The following is a 16,360-nucleotide window of genomic DNA, read 5'->3' as shown; positions in this document are numbered from 1 at the left end:
CTTGGGACCATCCACCTAGGGGACCATCCACCTTGGGACCATCCACCTTGGGACCATCCACCTAAGGGACCATCCACCTTGGGACCATCCACCTTGGAACCATCCACCTTGGGACCATCCACCTAAGGGGTCATCCACCTAAGGGACCATCCACCTTGGGACCATCCACCTTGGGACCATCCACCTTGGGACCATCCACCTTGGGACCATCTACCTTGGGACCATCCACCTTGGGACCATCCACCTTGGGACCATCCACCTAGGGGACCATCCACCTTGGGACCATCCACCTTGGGACCATCCACCTAGGGGACCATCCACCTTGGGACCATCCACCTAAGGGACCATCCACCTTGGGACCATCCACCTTGGGACCATCCACCTTGGGACCATCCACCTAAGGGACCATCCACCTAAGGGACCATCTACCTTGGGACCATCCACCTTGGGACCATCCACCTAAGGGACCATCCACCTTGGGACCATCCACCTTGGGACCATCCACATTGGAACCATCCACCTTGGGACCATCCACCTAAGGGGTCATCCACCTAAGGGACCATCCACCTTGGGACCATCCACCTTGGGACCATCCACCTAAGGGACCATCCACCTTGGGACCATCCACCTTGGGACCATCTACCTTGGGACCATCCACCTAAGGGACCATCCACCTAGGGGACCATCCACCTTGGGACAATCCACCTAAGGGATCATCCACCTAAAGGACCATCCACCTAAGGGACCATCTACCTTGGGACCATCCACCTTGGGACCATCCACCTAAGGGACCATCCACCTTGGGACCATCCACCTTGAAATCATCTACCTTGGGACCATCCACCTTGGGACCATCCACCTTGGGACCATCCACCTAGGGGACCATCCACCTTGGGACCATCCACCTAAGGGACCATCCACCTTGGGACCATCCACCTTGGGACCATCCACCTAAGGGACCATCCACCTTGGGACCATCCACCTTGAAATCATCTACCTTGGGACCATCCACCTTGGGACCATCCACCTTGGGACCATCTACCTTGGGACCATCCACCTAAGGGACCATCCATCTAAGGGACCATCCACCTAAGGGACCATCCACCTAAGGGACCATCCACCTTGGGACCATCCACCTAAGGGACCATCCACCTAAGGGACCATCCACCTAAGGGACCATCTACCTTGGGACCATCCACCTTGGGACCATCCACCTTGGGACCATCCACCTAAGGGACCATCCACCTTGGGACCATCCACCTTGAAATCATCTACCTTGGGACCATCCACCTTGGGACCATCTACCTAAGGGACCATCCACCTAAGGGACCATCCACCTAGGGGACCATCCACCTTGGGACCATCCACCTTGGGACCATCCACCTAAGGGACCATCCACCTAAGGGACCATCCACCTAAGGGACCATCCACCTTGGGACCATCTACCTTGGGACCATCCACCTTGCGACCATCCACCTTGGAACCATCCACCTAAGGGACCATCCACCTAAGGGACCATCCACCTTGGGACCATCCACCTTGGGACCATCCACCTAAGGGACCATCCACCTTGGGACCATCCACCTTGGGACCATCCACCTTGGGACCATCTACCTTGGGACCATCCACCTTGGGACCATCCACCTTGGGACCATCCACCTTGGGACCATCCACCTAGGGGACCATCCACCTAGGGGACCATCCACCTTGGGACCATCCACCTAAGGGATCATCCACCTAAAGGACCATCCACCTAAGGGACCATCTACCTTGGGACCATCCACCTTGGGACCATCCACCTAAGGGACCATCCACCTTGGGACCATCCACCTTGAAATCATCTACCTTGGGACCATCCACCTTGGGACCATCCACCTTGGGACCATCCACCTAAGGGACCATCCACCTAAGGGACCATCCACCTTGGGACCATCCACCTAAGGGACCATCCACCTAAGGGACCATCCACCTTGGGACCATCCACCTTGGGACCATCCACCTAAGGGACCATCCACCTTGGGACCATCCACCGTGGGACTACTGTGAGTAGCTGAAGCAAGTACCAGAGCAGTATTCTCACCGGCCCGGAGGCGGTGAAGAATCTTGAAACTTCAGCAAGTGCCAAGCCAGGGACCCAGCCGGCGGAGGCGACGATTGCAGAGCATCCTTGGGTGTCAAGCCAGGGACCAAGCCGGCCAGTGGGGCGACGCTTGAAGATTATATCATAGTTGCCAACCTTGGGACCATCCACCTAAGGGACCATCCACCTTGGGACCATCCACCTTGGGACCATCCACCTAAATAAACATCCACCTAAGGGACCATCCACCTTGGGACTATCCACCTTGGGACCATCCACCTTGGGACCATCCACCTTGAGACCATCCACCTTGGGACCATCCACCTTGGGACCATCCACCTTGGGACCATCCACCTTGGGACCATCCACCTAAATAAACATCCACCTAAGGGACCATCCACCTTGGGACTATCCACCTTGGGACCATCCACCTTGGAACCATCCACCTAAGGGGTCATCCACCTAAGGGACCATCCACCTTGGGACCATCCACCTTGGGACCATCCACCTTGGGACCATCCACCTAAGAGACCATCCACCTTGGGACCATCCACCTTGAGACCATCCACCTTGAGACCATCCACCTAAGGGACCATCCACCTTGGAACCATCCACCTTGAGACCATCCACCTAAGAGACCATCCACCTAAGGGACCATCCACCTTGGGACCATCCACCTTGGGACCATCCACCTAAGGGACCATCCACCTTGGGACCATCCACCTTGGGACCATCCACCTTGGGACCATCCACCTTGGGACCATCCACCTAAGGGACCATCCACCTTGGGACCATCCACCTTGGGACCATCTACCTTGGGACCATCCACCTTGGGACCATCCACCTTGGGACCATCCACCTAGGGGACCATCCACCTTGGGACCATCCACCTAAGGGATCATCCACCTAAAGGACCATCCACCTAAGGGACCATCTACCTTGGGACCATCCACCTTGGGACCATCCACCTTGGGACCATCCACCTTGGGACACTGGTGTCCTTGGCTCTGCGAAGGGTTAATGAAATTTACGAAAAGCAACATCCGGAAAAAAAAATCTGTTCGTCTCGCAAAGCGAAAGAGCCGAGGCGGCGAGAAATGCGCGGCGTTCCTTCCGTGAGGAATATTCATTAAATCCGCCCCAGAAAACGGGCAAAACAAGGAGCGGAATCCTCCCGGAAGCGGACAGAAGAAGGTTAATGACCTCATTAGTCAGTTCACTCCGACGGTGATTGTTACCCCCGGGCCTTCTCCCCGCCTGAAGCCCGACTACAGTTACCTAGCAACCGCCGTCTCTCCGCACAACGCTCCACTGAGCATCATGTGCCCCCCCCCTCCCCCCATCGAGGGCTCTTCAGTCCGACCTCCAGAATCGCGCTCAGGCAACAAACGCGATCCGCAACCCTCCGAAACGCACTTCACATTCCAAGTGTTTTATTATAAAAATAAGGAGGACAAAGAGGGCAAACATTTCATGTGAGGACCCTCGATCCCCCCGATCCCTATAGGACCCTCGATCCTCGCGATCCCTATAGGATCCCCCCGATCCCTATAGGACCCTCGATCCTCCCGATCCCTATAGGACCCTCGATCCTCCCGATCCCTACAGGACCCTCGATCCTCCCGATCCCTACAGGACCCTCGATCCTCCCGATCCCTATAGGACCCTCGATCCTCCCGATCCCTACAGGACCCTCGATCCTCCCGATCCCTATAGGACCCTCGATCCTCCCGATCCCTATAGGACCCTCATACTCCCGATCCCTATAGGACCCTCATACTCCCGATCCCTATAGGACCCTCATACTCCCGATCCCTATAGGACCCTCATACCTCTCGATCCCTATAGGACCCTCGATCTTCCCGATCCCTATAGGACCCTCGATCTTCCCGATCCCTATAGGACCCTCCATCCTCCCGATCCCTATAGGACCCTTGATCCTCCCGATCCCTATAGGACCCTCGACCCTCCCGATCCCTATAGGACCCTCGATCTTCCCAATCCCTATAGGACCCGCGATCCTCCCGATCCCTATAGGACCCTCGACCCTCCCGATCCCTATAGGACCCTCGATCTTCCCAATCCCTATAGGACCCTCGAGCCTCCCGATCCCTATAGGACCCTCGATCCTCCTGATCCCTATAGGACCCTCGATCCTCCCGATCCCTATAGGACCCTCGATCCTCCCGATCCCTATAGGACCCTCGATCCTCCCGATCCCTATAGGACCCTCATACCTCCCGATCCCTATAGGACCCTCATACCTCCCGATCCCTATAGGACCCTCGATCCCTATAGGACCCTCGATCCCTATAGGATCCTCGATCCTCCTGATCCCTATAGGACCCTCGATCCTCCCGATCCCTATAGGACCCTCATACCTCCCGATCCCCATAGGACCCTCGATCCTTATAGGACCCTCGATCCCTATAGGACCCTCGATCCTCCCGATCCCTATAGGAACCTCGATCCTCCCGATCCCTATAGGACCCTCATACCTCATGATCCCTATAGAATGTAATGATCAGGACCCGCATACCTCCCGATCCCTATAGGATGTAATGATCAGGACCCTCATACCTCCCGATCCCTATAGGACCCTCATACCTCCCGATCCCTATAGGACCCTCGATCCTCCCGATCCCTATAGGACCCTCGATCCTCCTGATCCCTATAGGACCCTCATACTCCCGATCCCTATAGGACCCTCGATCCTCCCGATCCATATAGGACCTTCGATCCTCCCGATCCCTATAGGACCCTCGATCCTCCCGATCCCTATAGGACCCTCATACCTCCCGATCCCTATAGGACCCTCGATCCTCCCGATCCCTATAGGACCCTCGATCTTCCCGATCCCTATAGGACCCTCATACCTCCCGATCCCTATAGGACCCGCGATCCTCCCGATCCCTATAGGACACTCGATCCTCCCGATCCCTATAGGACCCTCATACCTCCCGATCCCTATAGGACCCTCGATCTTCCCGATCCCTTTAGGACCCGCGATCCTCCCGATCCCTATAGGACCCTCATACCTCCAGATCTCTATAGGACCCTCGATCTTCCCGATCCCTATAGGACCCTCGAGCCTCCCGATCCCTATAGGACCCTCGATCCTCACGATCCCTATAGGACCCTCGATCCTCCCGATCCCTATAGGACCCTCATACTCCCGATCCCTATAGGACCCTCATACCTCCCGATCCCTATAGGACCCTCATACCTCCCGATCCCTATAGGACCCTCGATCCCTATAGGACCCTCGATCCTCCTGATCCCTATAGGACCCTCATACCTCCCGATCCCTATAGGACCCTCGATCCTCCCGATCCCTATAGGACCCTCGATCTTCCCGATCCCTATAGGACCCTCATACCTCCCGATCCCTATAGGACCCGCGATCCTCCCGATCCCTATAGGACACTCGATCTTCCCGATCCCTATAGGACCCTCGATCTTCCCGATCCCTATAGGACCCGCGATCCTCCCGATCCCTATAGGACCCTCATACCTCCAGATCTCTATAGGACCCTCGATCTTCCCGATCCCTATAGGACCCTCGAGCCTCCCGATCCCTATAGGACCCTCGATCCTCACGATCCCTATAGGACCCTCGATCCTCCCGATCCCTATAGGACCCTCATACTCCCGATCCCTATAGGACCCTCGATCCTCCCGATCCCTATAGGACCCTCATACCTCCCGATCCCTATAGGACCCTCGATCCCTATAGGACCCTCGATCCTCCTGATCCCTATAGGACCCTCGATCCTCCCGATCCCTATAGGACCCTCATACCTCCCGATCCCCATAGGACCCTCATACCTCCCGATCCCTATAGGAACCTCGATCCTCCCGATCCCTATAGGACCCTCATACCTCATGATCCCTATAGGATGTAATGATCAGGACCCTCATACCTCCCGATCCCTATAGAATGTAATGATCAGGACCCGCATACCTCCCGATCCCTATAGAATGTAATGATCAGGACCTTCATACCTCCCGATCCCTATAGGACCCTCATACCTCCTGATCCCTATAGGACCCTCGATCCTCCCGATCCCTATAGAATGTAATGATCAGGACCCTCGTACCTCCCGATCCCTATAGGACCCTCATACCTCCTGATCCCTATAGAATGTAATGATCGGGACCCGCATACCTCCCGATCCCTATAGAATGTAATGATCAGGACCCTCATACCTCCCGATCCCTATAGGATGTAATGATCAGGCCCCTCATACCTCCCGATCCCTATAGAATGTAATGATCGGGACCCTCGTACCTCCCGATCCCTATGATGTAAATGAAGTACGTTGCCTCGCTCAGACACAGTAATAAAGGTTCCCATGCACTTTTGATGGCCACCATTGTCCCGGCTCAGCTCCCGGTTATCATCTTTTGTGCTGGGATCTCACATTACGGACTCCGCACGTCCCGCGCTCTATTCAGATGCGCACTGTGCGCGCGATATATCATTTCGCCACAAACTGGCGGGGGCCAGGCGCATAATGTGCCGCGTTTCCTGTTATTTAATCAGACGCTTTCAGAGAACAGTTCATCTCTCACATAAAGGAGGACAATGGGCCCTAAGAAGAGCCCCCGAGGGTCCGCAGGACATTCTCCGAGACCTTTGAAGAGCAGAAGGATCAGAGAGTCCCGAAATAATGGGGACCGTTCTATGGATCGTCATCATCGCCGTTCGCGCACCGCACGCTATCCGTCATAAAACATCACAGAGTCCCGGAATAAAAGGGATGAGAATCATCATCGCCATCCGCACACCGCACACCATCCAACGTCCCGCCATAAAACATCGCAGAGTCCCGGAATAAAAGGGATGAGAATCATCATCGCCATCCGCGCACCGCGCACCATCCAACGTCCCGTCATAAAACATCAGAGTCCCGGAATAAAAGGGATGAGAATCATCATCGCCATCCGCACACCGCGCACCATCCAACGTCCCGCCATAAAACATCACAGAGTCCCGGAATAACGGAGATGAGAATCATCATCGCCATCCGCACACCGCGCATCATCCAACGTCCCGCCATAAAACATCACAGAGTCCCGGAATAACGGAGATGAGAATCATCATCGCCATCCTCGCACCGCGCACCATCCAACGTCCCGCCATAAAACATCACAGAGTCCCGGAATAAAAGGGATGAGAATCATCATCGCCATCCGCACACCGTGCACCATCCAACGTCCCGCCATAAAACATCACAGAGTCCCGGAATAACGGAGATGAGAATCATCATCGCCATCCGCACACCGCGCACCATCCAACGTCCCGCCATAAAACATCACAGAGTCCCGGAATAAAAGGGACGATTCCCTGGATCATCATCCAGGATCTGTACTAAGGGGGGAGCATACTGGTGTGTGGGGGGGGGGGTCTATACTGGAGGGGATCTGTACGGGTGAGAAGAGGTCTGTACTAAAGGGGATCTGTACTGGTGAGAAGAGGTCTGCACTAAACAGGGTCTTTACTGGTGACTAGAGGTCTGTACTGGAGGAGATCTGTACTGGTGAGAAGAGGTCTGCACTAAACGGGGTCTTTACTGGTGACTAGAGGTCTGTACTGGAGGGGATCTGTACTGGTGAGGAAAGGTCTGTACTGGTGGGGAGAGGTCTGTACTGGCGAGGAAAGGTCTGTACTGGTGGGGAGAGGTCTGTACTGCTGGGGAGAGGTCTGTACTGCTGGGGAGAGGTCTGTACTGGTGAGGAAAGGTCTGTACTGGTGGGGAGAGGTCTGTACTGGTGGTGAGATGTCTGTACTGCTGGGGAGAGGTCTGTACTGGTGGGGAGAGGTCTGTACTGGTGAGGAAAGGTCTGTACTGGTGGGGAGAGGTCTGTACTGGTGGGGAGAGGTCTGTACTGGTGGGGAGAGGTCTGTACTGGTGGGGAGAGGTCTGTACTGGTGGGGAGAGGTGTGTACTAGTGGGGAGAGGTCTGTACTGGTGAGGAAAGATCTGTACTGGAGGGGATCTGTACTGGTGAGGAAAGGTCTGTACTGGAGGGGATCTGTACTGGTGGGGAGAGGTCTGTACTGGTGGGGAGAGGTCTGTACTGGTGGGGAGAGGTCTGTACTGGTGAGGAGTGGTCTGTACTGGTGGGGAGAGGTCTGTACTGGTGGGAAGCTGTACTGGTAGTGTGGGGGAGATGTATACAGGGGGGGGGGGCTGTACTGGTAGGGGGGGGGTGTCACATGATACAGTTGAGGGAGGATTTCCCCTCACTTTAAAATACTCAATCTGGTAAGTGGATTTATTAAAAGAGGGAGAGCTGAACTGGAGAGAAGGGGATCAGTACTGAGGGGCGGGGGGAGCTGTACTATGGGGGAATCATACTGGTGGGGGGGGGGGTCTATACGGGAGGAGATCTGTACTGGTGAGGAGAGGTCTGTACTGGAGGGGATCTGTACTGATAGGGGGGATCTATACTGTAGGAGATATGTACTAGTGGGGGAGGTCCATACTGGAGGGGATCTGTACTGGCGAGGAGAGGTCTGTACTGGAGGGTATCTGTACTGGTGAGGAGAGGTCTGTACTGGAGGGGATCTGTACTGGTGAGGAAAGGTCTGTACTGGTGGGGAGAGGTCTGTACTGGTGGGGAGAGGTCTGTACTGGTGAGGAGAGGTCTGTACTGGAGGGGATCTGTACTGGTGGGGAGAGGTCTGTACTGGTGGGAAGCTGTACTGGTAGTGTGAGGGTTCGGGAGATCTATACAGGGGGGGGGGGGCTGTACGGGTGGGGGGGTGTCACATGATACAGTTGAGGGAGGATTTCCCCTCACTTTAAAATACTCAATCTGGTAAGTGGATTTATTAAAAGAGGGAGAGCTGAACCGGAGAGAAGGGGATCAGTACTGAGGGGCGGGGGGAGCTGTACTATGGGGGAATCATACTGGTGGGGGGGGGGGGTCTATACTGGAGGAGAGCTGTACTGGTGAGGAGAGGTCTGTACTGGAGGGGAGCTTTACTGGTGGGGGGGGGGGGGTCTGTACTGGAGGGGATCTGTACTGGTGAGGAGAGGTCTGTACTGGTGGGGAGGTCCATACTGGAGGGGATCTGTACTGGCAAGGAGAGATCTGTACTGGAGGGGATCTGTACTGGTGAGAAGAGGTCTGTACTGGAGGGGATCTGTACTGGTGAAAAGAGGTCTGTACTGGGGGGATCTGTACTGATAGGGGGGTCTAGACTGTAGGAGATATGTACTAGTGGGGGAGGTCTATACTGGAGGGGATCTGTACTGGTGAGGAGAGGTCTGTACTGGAGGGGATCTGTACTGGTGAGGAGAGGTCTATACTGGAGGAGATCTGTACTGGTGAGGAAAGGTCTGTACTGGAGGAGATCTGTACTGGTGAGGAAAGGTCTGTACTGGAGGGTATCTGTACTGGTGAGGAGAGGTCTGCACTGGAGGGTATCTGTACTGGTGAGGAGAGGTCTGCACTGGAGGGGATCTGTACTGGTGAGGAGAGGTCTGTACTGGAGGGGATCTGTACTGGTGAGAAGAGGTCTGTACTGGGGGGGGGGGGGTTGTACTGATAGGGGGGGGTCTATATTGTAGGAGATATGTACTAGTGGGGGGAGGTCCATACTGGAGGGGATCTGTACTGGTGAGGAGAGGTCTGCACTGGAGGGGATCTGTACTGGCAAGGAGAGATCTGTACTGGTGAGGAGAGGTCTGTACTGGAGGGGATCTGTACTGGTGAGGAGAGGTCTGTACTGGAGGGGATCTGTACTGGTGAGGAGAGGTCTGTACTGGAGGGGATCTGTACTGGTGAGGAGCGGTCTGTACTGGAGGGGATCTGTACTGGTGGGGGGAGGTCTATACTGGAGGGGATCTGTACTGGTGAGGAGAGGTCTGTACTGGAGGGGATCTGTACTAGTGGGCGGAGGTCCATACTGGAGGGGATCTGTACTGGCGAGGAGAGGTCTGTACTGGGGGGGATCTGTACTGGTGGGGGGAGGTCTATACTGGAGGGGATCTGTACTAGTGGGGGGAGGTCCATACTGGAGGAGATCTGTACTGGTGAGGAGAGGTCCATACTGGAGGGGATCTGTACTGGTGGGGGAGGTCTATACTGAAGGGGATCTTTCGTTTGATAACAAGTGACGCCAACATCTACCGATCTCTGTGATTAATTAAAACCTAAAGTCGCAATAAAAAGCCGAGGTCTCAGTCTCATATTGTTACAAACAGAGGATTTTATAAATTTCTCCCATTGCCATCTAATAGGACCGGTCACAAGGATAGACAGGCTCCGCCTCTGTACTACACAGAAGACATCTTGGACCTCCCCCTGTGATGGTTTTCATCCAAGTGGACTCTTGAAACAGATGATGGCCGATGACTTGCAGGACATAGACTGATAGACGCGGACGGAGATGATTTGGCATTGGCCAATGAAATCACATGGAGGTAACAAGGGGGAGCCAGAAGGACAGAGTGGAGACAGAGAGCTGGCAGAGCGATCAGCAGACAATCTAGGAGGCTGTCACTGCGGAAGGAGGGTTCAGAGTGCCGCTGAAATAATACTGCCTGACCTATAGGGGGCAGAGTGCATACAGAATATCAACACATGTCCATTGTACTATTAGTGCCACACAGAGCACGACTGCTCAGTACTAGTAGTATTGTTACCCTACAACAACGGTAAAGTGTGAGGGCATTAGAGTGTAAGCTCCTCTGGTACAGAGACTGATGTGACTGTCTCAGTGTTCTCTGTACAGCGCTGCGGTATATGTCAGAGCAATAGAAGTGTATAATAATAATATTAGCAGCAGGAAGCCAGTCTTAGGGGGTTCCGACTTTGGCTCGATTTCAGCCCATTGGTTTGAATGGAAGGCGGAATCATCATCTTAACTGATCAGATTTGTGGCATGCGACTTGTGCTCTGAGGATTTTAAAGGGGAACCCCACCCCAAAATTTAAATAAAAACAGGGTGGGGTCCCCCCAAGACCATACCAGACCCTTCAGTCTGGCTCTGCGCCCCCCACTCCAAAGCACCTTGATAGGGACAAGGGACTCTTCCCGACAACCTTGGGCGGTGGTTGTGGGGGCCTGCGGACGGGTGGCTCATCGGAATCTGAAAGCGCCCTTTAACAAGGGGGCCTCTAGATCCTGCCCCCCCCCCCATGTGAATGTATATGGGGTACATTTTACCCCTACCCATTCACCCCAAAAAAGCAGTGTAGTGTAAATAAAAACAAGAGACGGTTTTTGACAAGTCCTTAATGAAGAATGTTCCCCGCCGTAGCTCCGTGTCTTCTTTCTCCGGTTCCCCCAAACATGTGTTCTTCCTCTGGTCTTCTCCCTCCGGTGATTTGTTTTTCCTCCGGTGTTCTTCCTCCAGGCTTCTCCCTCCGGTGATGTGTTCTTCCTCTGGTCTTCTCCCTCCGGTGATTTGTTTTTCCTCCGGTGTTCTTCCTCCGGGCTTCTCCCTCCGGTGATGTGTTCTTCCTCTGGTCTTCTCCCCCCGGTGATTTGTTTTTCCTCCGGTGTTCTTCCTCCGGGCTTCTCCCTCCGGTGATTTGTTCTTCCTCCGGTGTTCTTCCTCCGATCTTCTCCCTCTGGTGATGTGTTCTTCCTCCGGTGTTCTTCCTCCGGTCTTCTCCCTCCAGTGATGTGTTCTTCCTCCGGTCTTCTCCCTCCAGTGATGTGTTCTTCCTCCGGTGTTCTCCCTCTGGTGTTCTCCCTCCGGTGATGTGTTCTTCCTTCGGTGTTCTTCCTCTGGTCTTCTCCCTCCAGTGATGTGTGCTTCCTCCAGGCTTCTCCCTTCAGTGATGTGTTCTTCCTCTGGTCTTCTCCCTCTGGTGATGTGTTCTTCCTCCAGGCTTCTCCCTCCAGTGATGTGTTCTTCCTCAGGTGTTCTTCCTCCGGTCTTCTCCCTCCAGTGATGTGTTCTTCCTCCGGTCTTCTCCCTCCAGGGATGTGTTCTTCTGCCAGGCTTCTCCCTCCAGTGATGTGTTCTTCCTCCGGTCTTCTCCCTCCAGTGATGTGTTCTTCCTCCGGTCTTCTCCCTCCAGTTATGTGTTCTTCCTCCAGGCTTCTCCCTTCAGTGATGTCTTCTTCTTCCGGTCTTTTCCCTCCGGTGATGTGTTCTTCCTCTGGTGTTCTTCCCCCGGTCTTCTTCCTCCGGTGATGAGTTCTTCCTCCAGACTTCTCCCTCCAGTGATGAGTTCTTATTTCAGACTTCTCCCTCCGGTGATGAGTTCTTCCTCCAGACTTCTCCCTCTGGTGATGAGTTCTTCCTTCAGACTTCTCCCTCCGGTGATGTGTTCTTTCTCCAGTGTTCTTCTCCAATGTCTGCCAGTTCTTAAATTTGCCATGAGGTGTGGCCATGAGGTGACTTCAACATGAGACTCTGCCCCTTGTGATGGCACGCGATGTCACAAGGGGCAAAGTCTCATGTTGACATCACCAGATGACCACGCCCCATGCCTATATAAAAACTGGCAGACATCAGGAATGAGACAACGGAAGCCAAAGTCGGAGGAGGACCGGGTCGGCAGCATAGAAGACAGCACCGGAGGGAGAAGTCCAGTGGAAAAACACATCACCTGAAGGTAGAAGACCAGAGGAAGAACACATTATTTGAGTGAGAAGACTGGCGGAAGAACACATCACCGGAGAAGAAGTCCAGAGGAAGAACACATCACCGGAGGGAGAAGACGGAAGGAAGAAGACATTACCGGAGGGAGATGACCGGAGGAATAAGACATCACCGGAGACAGAAGATCGGAGAAGGGACACATCACTGGAGGGAGAAGCCCGGAGGAAGGGCACATCACCGGAGGGAGAAGACCGGAGGAAGAATACATCCCCGGAAGGGAGAAGACCAGAGGAAGGACACATCATCGGAGGGAGAAGACCGGAGAAAGGACACATCACCGGAGGGAGAAGACCGGAGGAAGGACACATCACCGGAGGGAGAAGACCGGAGGAAGAACACATCACCGGAGAGAGAAGACCTGGGGAAGGACACATCACCGGAGGGAGAAGACTGGAGGAAGAGCACATCACCGGAGGGAGAAGACTGGAGGAAGAACAATCACCGGAGGGAGAAGACTGGAGGAAGAACAATCACCGGAGGGAGAAGACCGGAGGAAGGACACATCACCGGAGGGAGAACACACCGTTGGCGGAACCGGAGAAAGAAAGAAAGACGTTGGAGCTATGACGGGAGACATTCTTAATTTTTTTTAAAGGACTTGTCAAAAACCGTCTCTTGTTTTTATTTACACTACACTGCTTTTTTTGGGGGGGTGAATAGGAAGGGGTACCCAATGTACCCCATACTCATTCCCATAGGGGAGGGGGGCTTCCAGGATTCCGATAAGCCCCCTGCCCGCAGACCCCCACAACCACTGCCCACGGTTGTCGGGAAGAGGCCCTTGTCCCCATCAACAAGGTGCTCATGTTGAAACCCCCCCTCCCCCCGCTGCCTCAAAAGCACCCACTCCCCCCGCGTTGAGGACATGTCCCCCCTCTTTCTTGACCTGCCAGGCTGCATGCTCGGATAAGGGTCTGGCACGGATTCTGGGGGGGACACAGTTTTTTTTTTTGGTTTGTGGTGTGGGGTTTCCCATTAAAATCCATAGTCTTGGGGGGGGGGGACCCCCACACCATTTTTTTTTTGGGCGTGGGATTCCCGTTCGTCGAAGTCCCATGGAAGTCGGACATGAAGTTGCAGGGCAACGTCGGATCAGAAGTCATACGACTTTCGTGTCGGATCAGTGTGAAAATAGCCTTACTCTGCGTTTTATTGATAAGGCCGCCGCCCATTTTAATATCTTTTTTTGGGGGGGTCCAGGGGAGAATTTGGAGAAATTAGTAGGCCAAGTCTCAGTAATAAGAGAAGTGATGCAGAATACTTCCAGGTTAGTGAGAGTTACAGTGCAGATTGGGAAAGTGCAATCACAAGAACACAGGAGAGACACAACTGAACTATGAGACCGCAGTGCACAGGATTGGCTGGAATAACTGGAGGGGAGGAGCTACAGGAAGGTGTATGAGAACAACTGGAGGGGAGGAGTTAGATGTATGAGAACAGCTGGAGGGAAGGAGTTAGGTATATGAGAACAGCTGGAGGGGTGGAGTTAGGCGTATAAGAACAGCTGGAGGGGAGTAGTTAGGTGAATGAGAACAGCTGGAGGGGAGGAGTTAGGTGTATGAGAACAGCTGGAGGGGAGGAGTTAGGTGTATGAGAACAGCTGGAGGGGAGGAGTTAGGTGTAAGAGAACAGCTGAAGGTGAGGGGTTAGAGCAAGGTGTATGAGAACAGCTGGAGGGGAGGAGTTAGGTGAATGAGAACAGCTCGGAGGGGAGGAGTTAGGCGTATGAGAACAGCTGAAGGGGAGAGGTTAGAACAAGGTGTATGAGAACAGCTGGAGGGGAGGGGCTAAGTGTATGAGAACACCTGGAGGGGAGGGGCTAGGCGTATGAGAACAGCTGGAGGGAAGGAGTTAAGTGTATGAGAACAGCTGGAGGGGAGGAGTTAGGTATATGAGAACAGCTGGAGGGGAGGAGTTAGGTGTATGAGAACAGCTGGAGGGGTGGAGTTAGGTGTATAAGAACAGCTGGAGGGGAGGAGTTAGGTAAATGAGAACAGCTAGGAGGGGAGGAGTTAGGCGTATGAGAACAGCTGAAGGGGAGAGGTTAGAACAAGGTGTATGAGAACAGCTGGAGGGGAGGAGTTAGGTTATGAAAACAGCTGGAGGGGAGGAGTTAGGTGTATAAGAACAGCTGGAGGGGAGGAGTTAGGTAAATGAGAACAGCTAGGAGGGGAGGAGTTAGGCGTATGAGAACAGCTGAAGGGGAGAGGTTAGAACAAGGTGTATGAGAACAGCTGGAGGGGAGGAGTTAGGTTATGAAAACAGCTGGAGGGGAGGAGTTAGGTGTATGAGAGCAGCTGGGGGAGGGGTTATAAGGAGGTGTATGAGAACAATTGGAGGGGAGGAGTTAGGTGTATGAGAACAGTTGGAGGGGAGAGGCTACATGTATGAGAACAGCTCTAGGGGAGGGGCTAGGCGTATGAGAACAGCTGGAGGGAAGGAGTTAAGTGTATGAGAACAGCTGGAGGGGAGGAGTTAGGCGTATGAGAACAGCTGAAGGGGAGGGGTTAGAAGGAGGTGTATGAGAACAGCTGGAGGGGAGGAGTTAGGCGTATGAGAACAACTGGAGGGGAGGAGTTAGGTGTATGAGAACAACTAGAGGGGAGGAGTTAGATGTATGAGACCAGCTGGAGGGGAGGAGTTAGGTGAATGAAAACAGCTCGGAGGGGAGGAGTTAGGCGTATGAGAACAGCTGAAGGGGAGGGGTTAGAAGGAGGTGTATGAGAACAGCTGGAGGGGAGGAGTTAGGCGTATGAGAACAATTGGAGGGGAGGGGTTAGAAGGAGGTGAATGAGAACAATTGGAGGGGAGGAGTTAAGGTAAAGGAAAGAGTTAGAGAAGGCTGTATGAGAACATCTATAAGGGAGGAGTTACATAGAGGGGAGGGGTGAAGAAAGAGGAGGAGTTATACATGGCGTGAGAACTTGTGATTACACCATTGGATCTCATGCAGTCCGGGGGGAGGGGTCACTCACAGGCAGATTATTATTTGCTGTATTAGTCATTCTCGTCTTCTATAAAGGGGCTCTCCACTCTCATCCAATGAGTGGACATCCCCTTTAAGTCTCATGCAGAGGGAGGATCTTTGTAGGCAGTGGCGTGCAAATGGCGCTCTGGAGCCGCCCCCGCGCAGTTGGGGGGGAGGGGGGTCAGAGAGGGGGAGGGGCATGCAGAAGGGAAGACATAAACAGACCAGTTACCTGACAGATAACGTTATCATAGTAAGCCAATGCACGGGCATGGGGGGAGAGGTTAGATGGAGTGTCGCAAAGTTTCCTTACATTTGGGTGGGAGCCTTCCGCAATGGTGGACAGAGAGAAATTATCATTGTGAAGCTCCGACGGAGTCCGGTACCTGCTGAGAGAGAGAGAAGGGCCGCCATGACTGCGCCGCCATACTTCCTGTTCATTCTTATGTCACATTTATTATCAGGAACTAGGCATGTGCACTGCCAACAAAAATGTTTTTTTTTTTTTCGGGAAATTTTGGAAATTCTAAAATTCGGAATTCGGAAATTCAACTTTCCAAATTTCCAAATTTTCGAATTTTAGATTTTCAAATTTTTCTACATTTCCAATTTTCGAATTTTCGAATTTCGGAAATTCCAAATTTCTAATTCTAAAATTCTGAATTTCGAAAATTTGGAT

At 53.6% G+C, this 16,360-nt stretch overlaps 1 protein-coding gene across 5 annotated transcripts in view; it reads right to left on the bottom strand.

The window, feature by feature from the left end:
• Positions 1-16,360, bottom strand: part of CSPG5 (chondroitin sulfate proteoglycan 5) — a 104,970-nt gene that overhangs the window by 25,169 nt on the left and 63,441 nt on the right. For 2 of the 5 annotated variants that reach the window (XM_040355334.1, XM_040355338.1), the window contains one exon: positions 15,914-16,070. In XM_040355334.1, the coding sequence (XP_040211268.1) occupies positions 15,914-16,070 (157 nt within the window). The remainder of the gene's footprint in view (positions 1-15,913; positions 16,071-16,360) is intronic. The other 3 variants (XM_040355336.1, XM_040355335.1, XM_040355337.1) reach the window with 3 other exon arrangements.

Source organism: Rana temporaria, chromosome 5, assembly GCF_905171775.1.
Source record: "Rana temporaria chromosome 5, aRanTem1.1, whole genome shotgun sequence".
NCBI classification, from domain to species: domain Eukaryota; kingdom Metazoa; phylum Chordata; class Amphibia; order Anura; family Ranidae; genus Rana; species Rana temporaria.
Note: the sequence above shows the minus strand (reverse complement) of the source record. Positions and strands in the feature narration are given on the sequence as shown.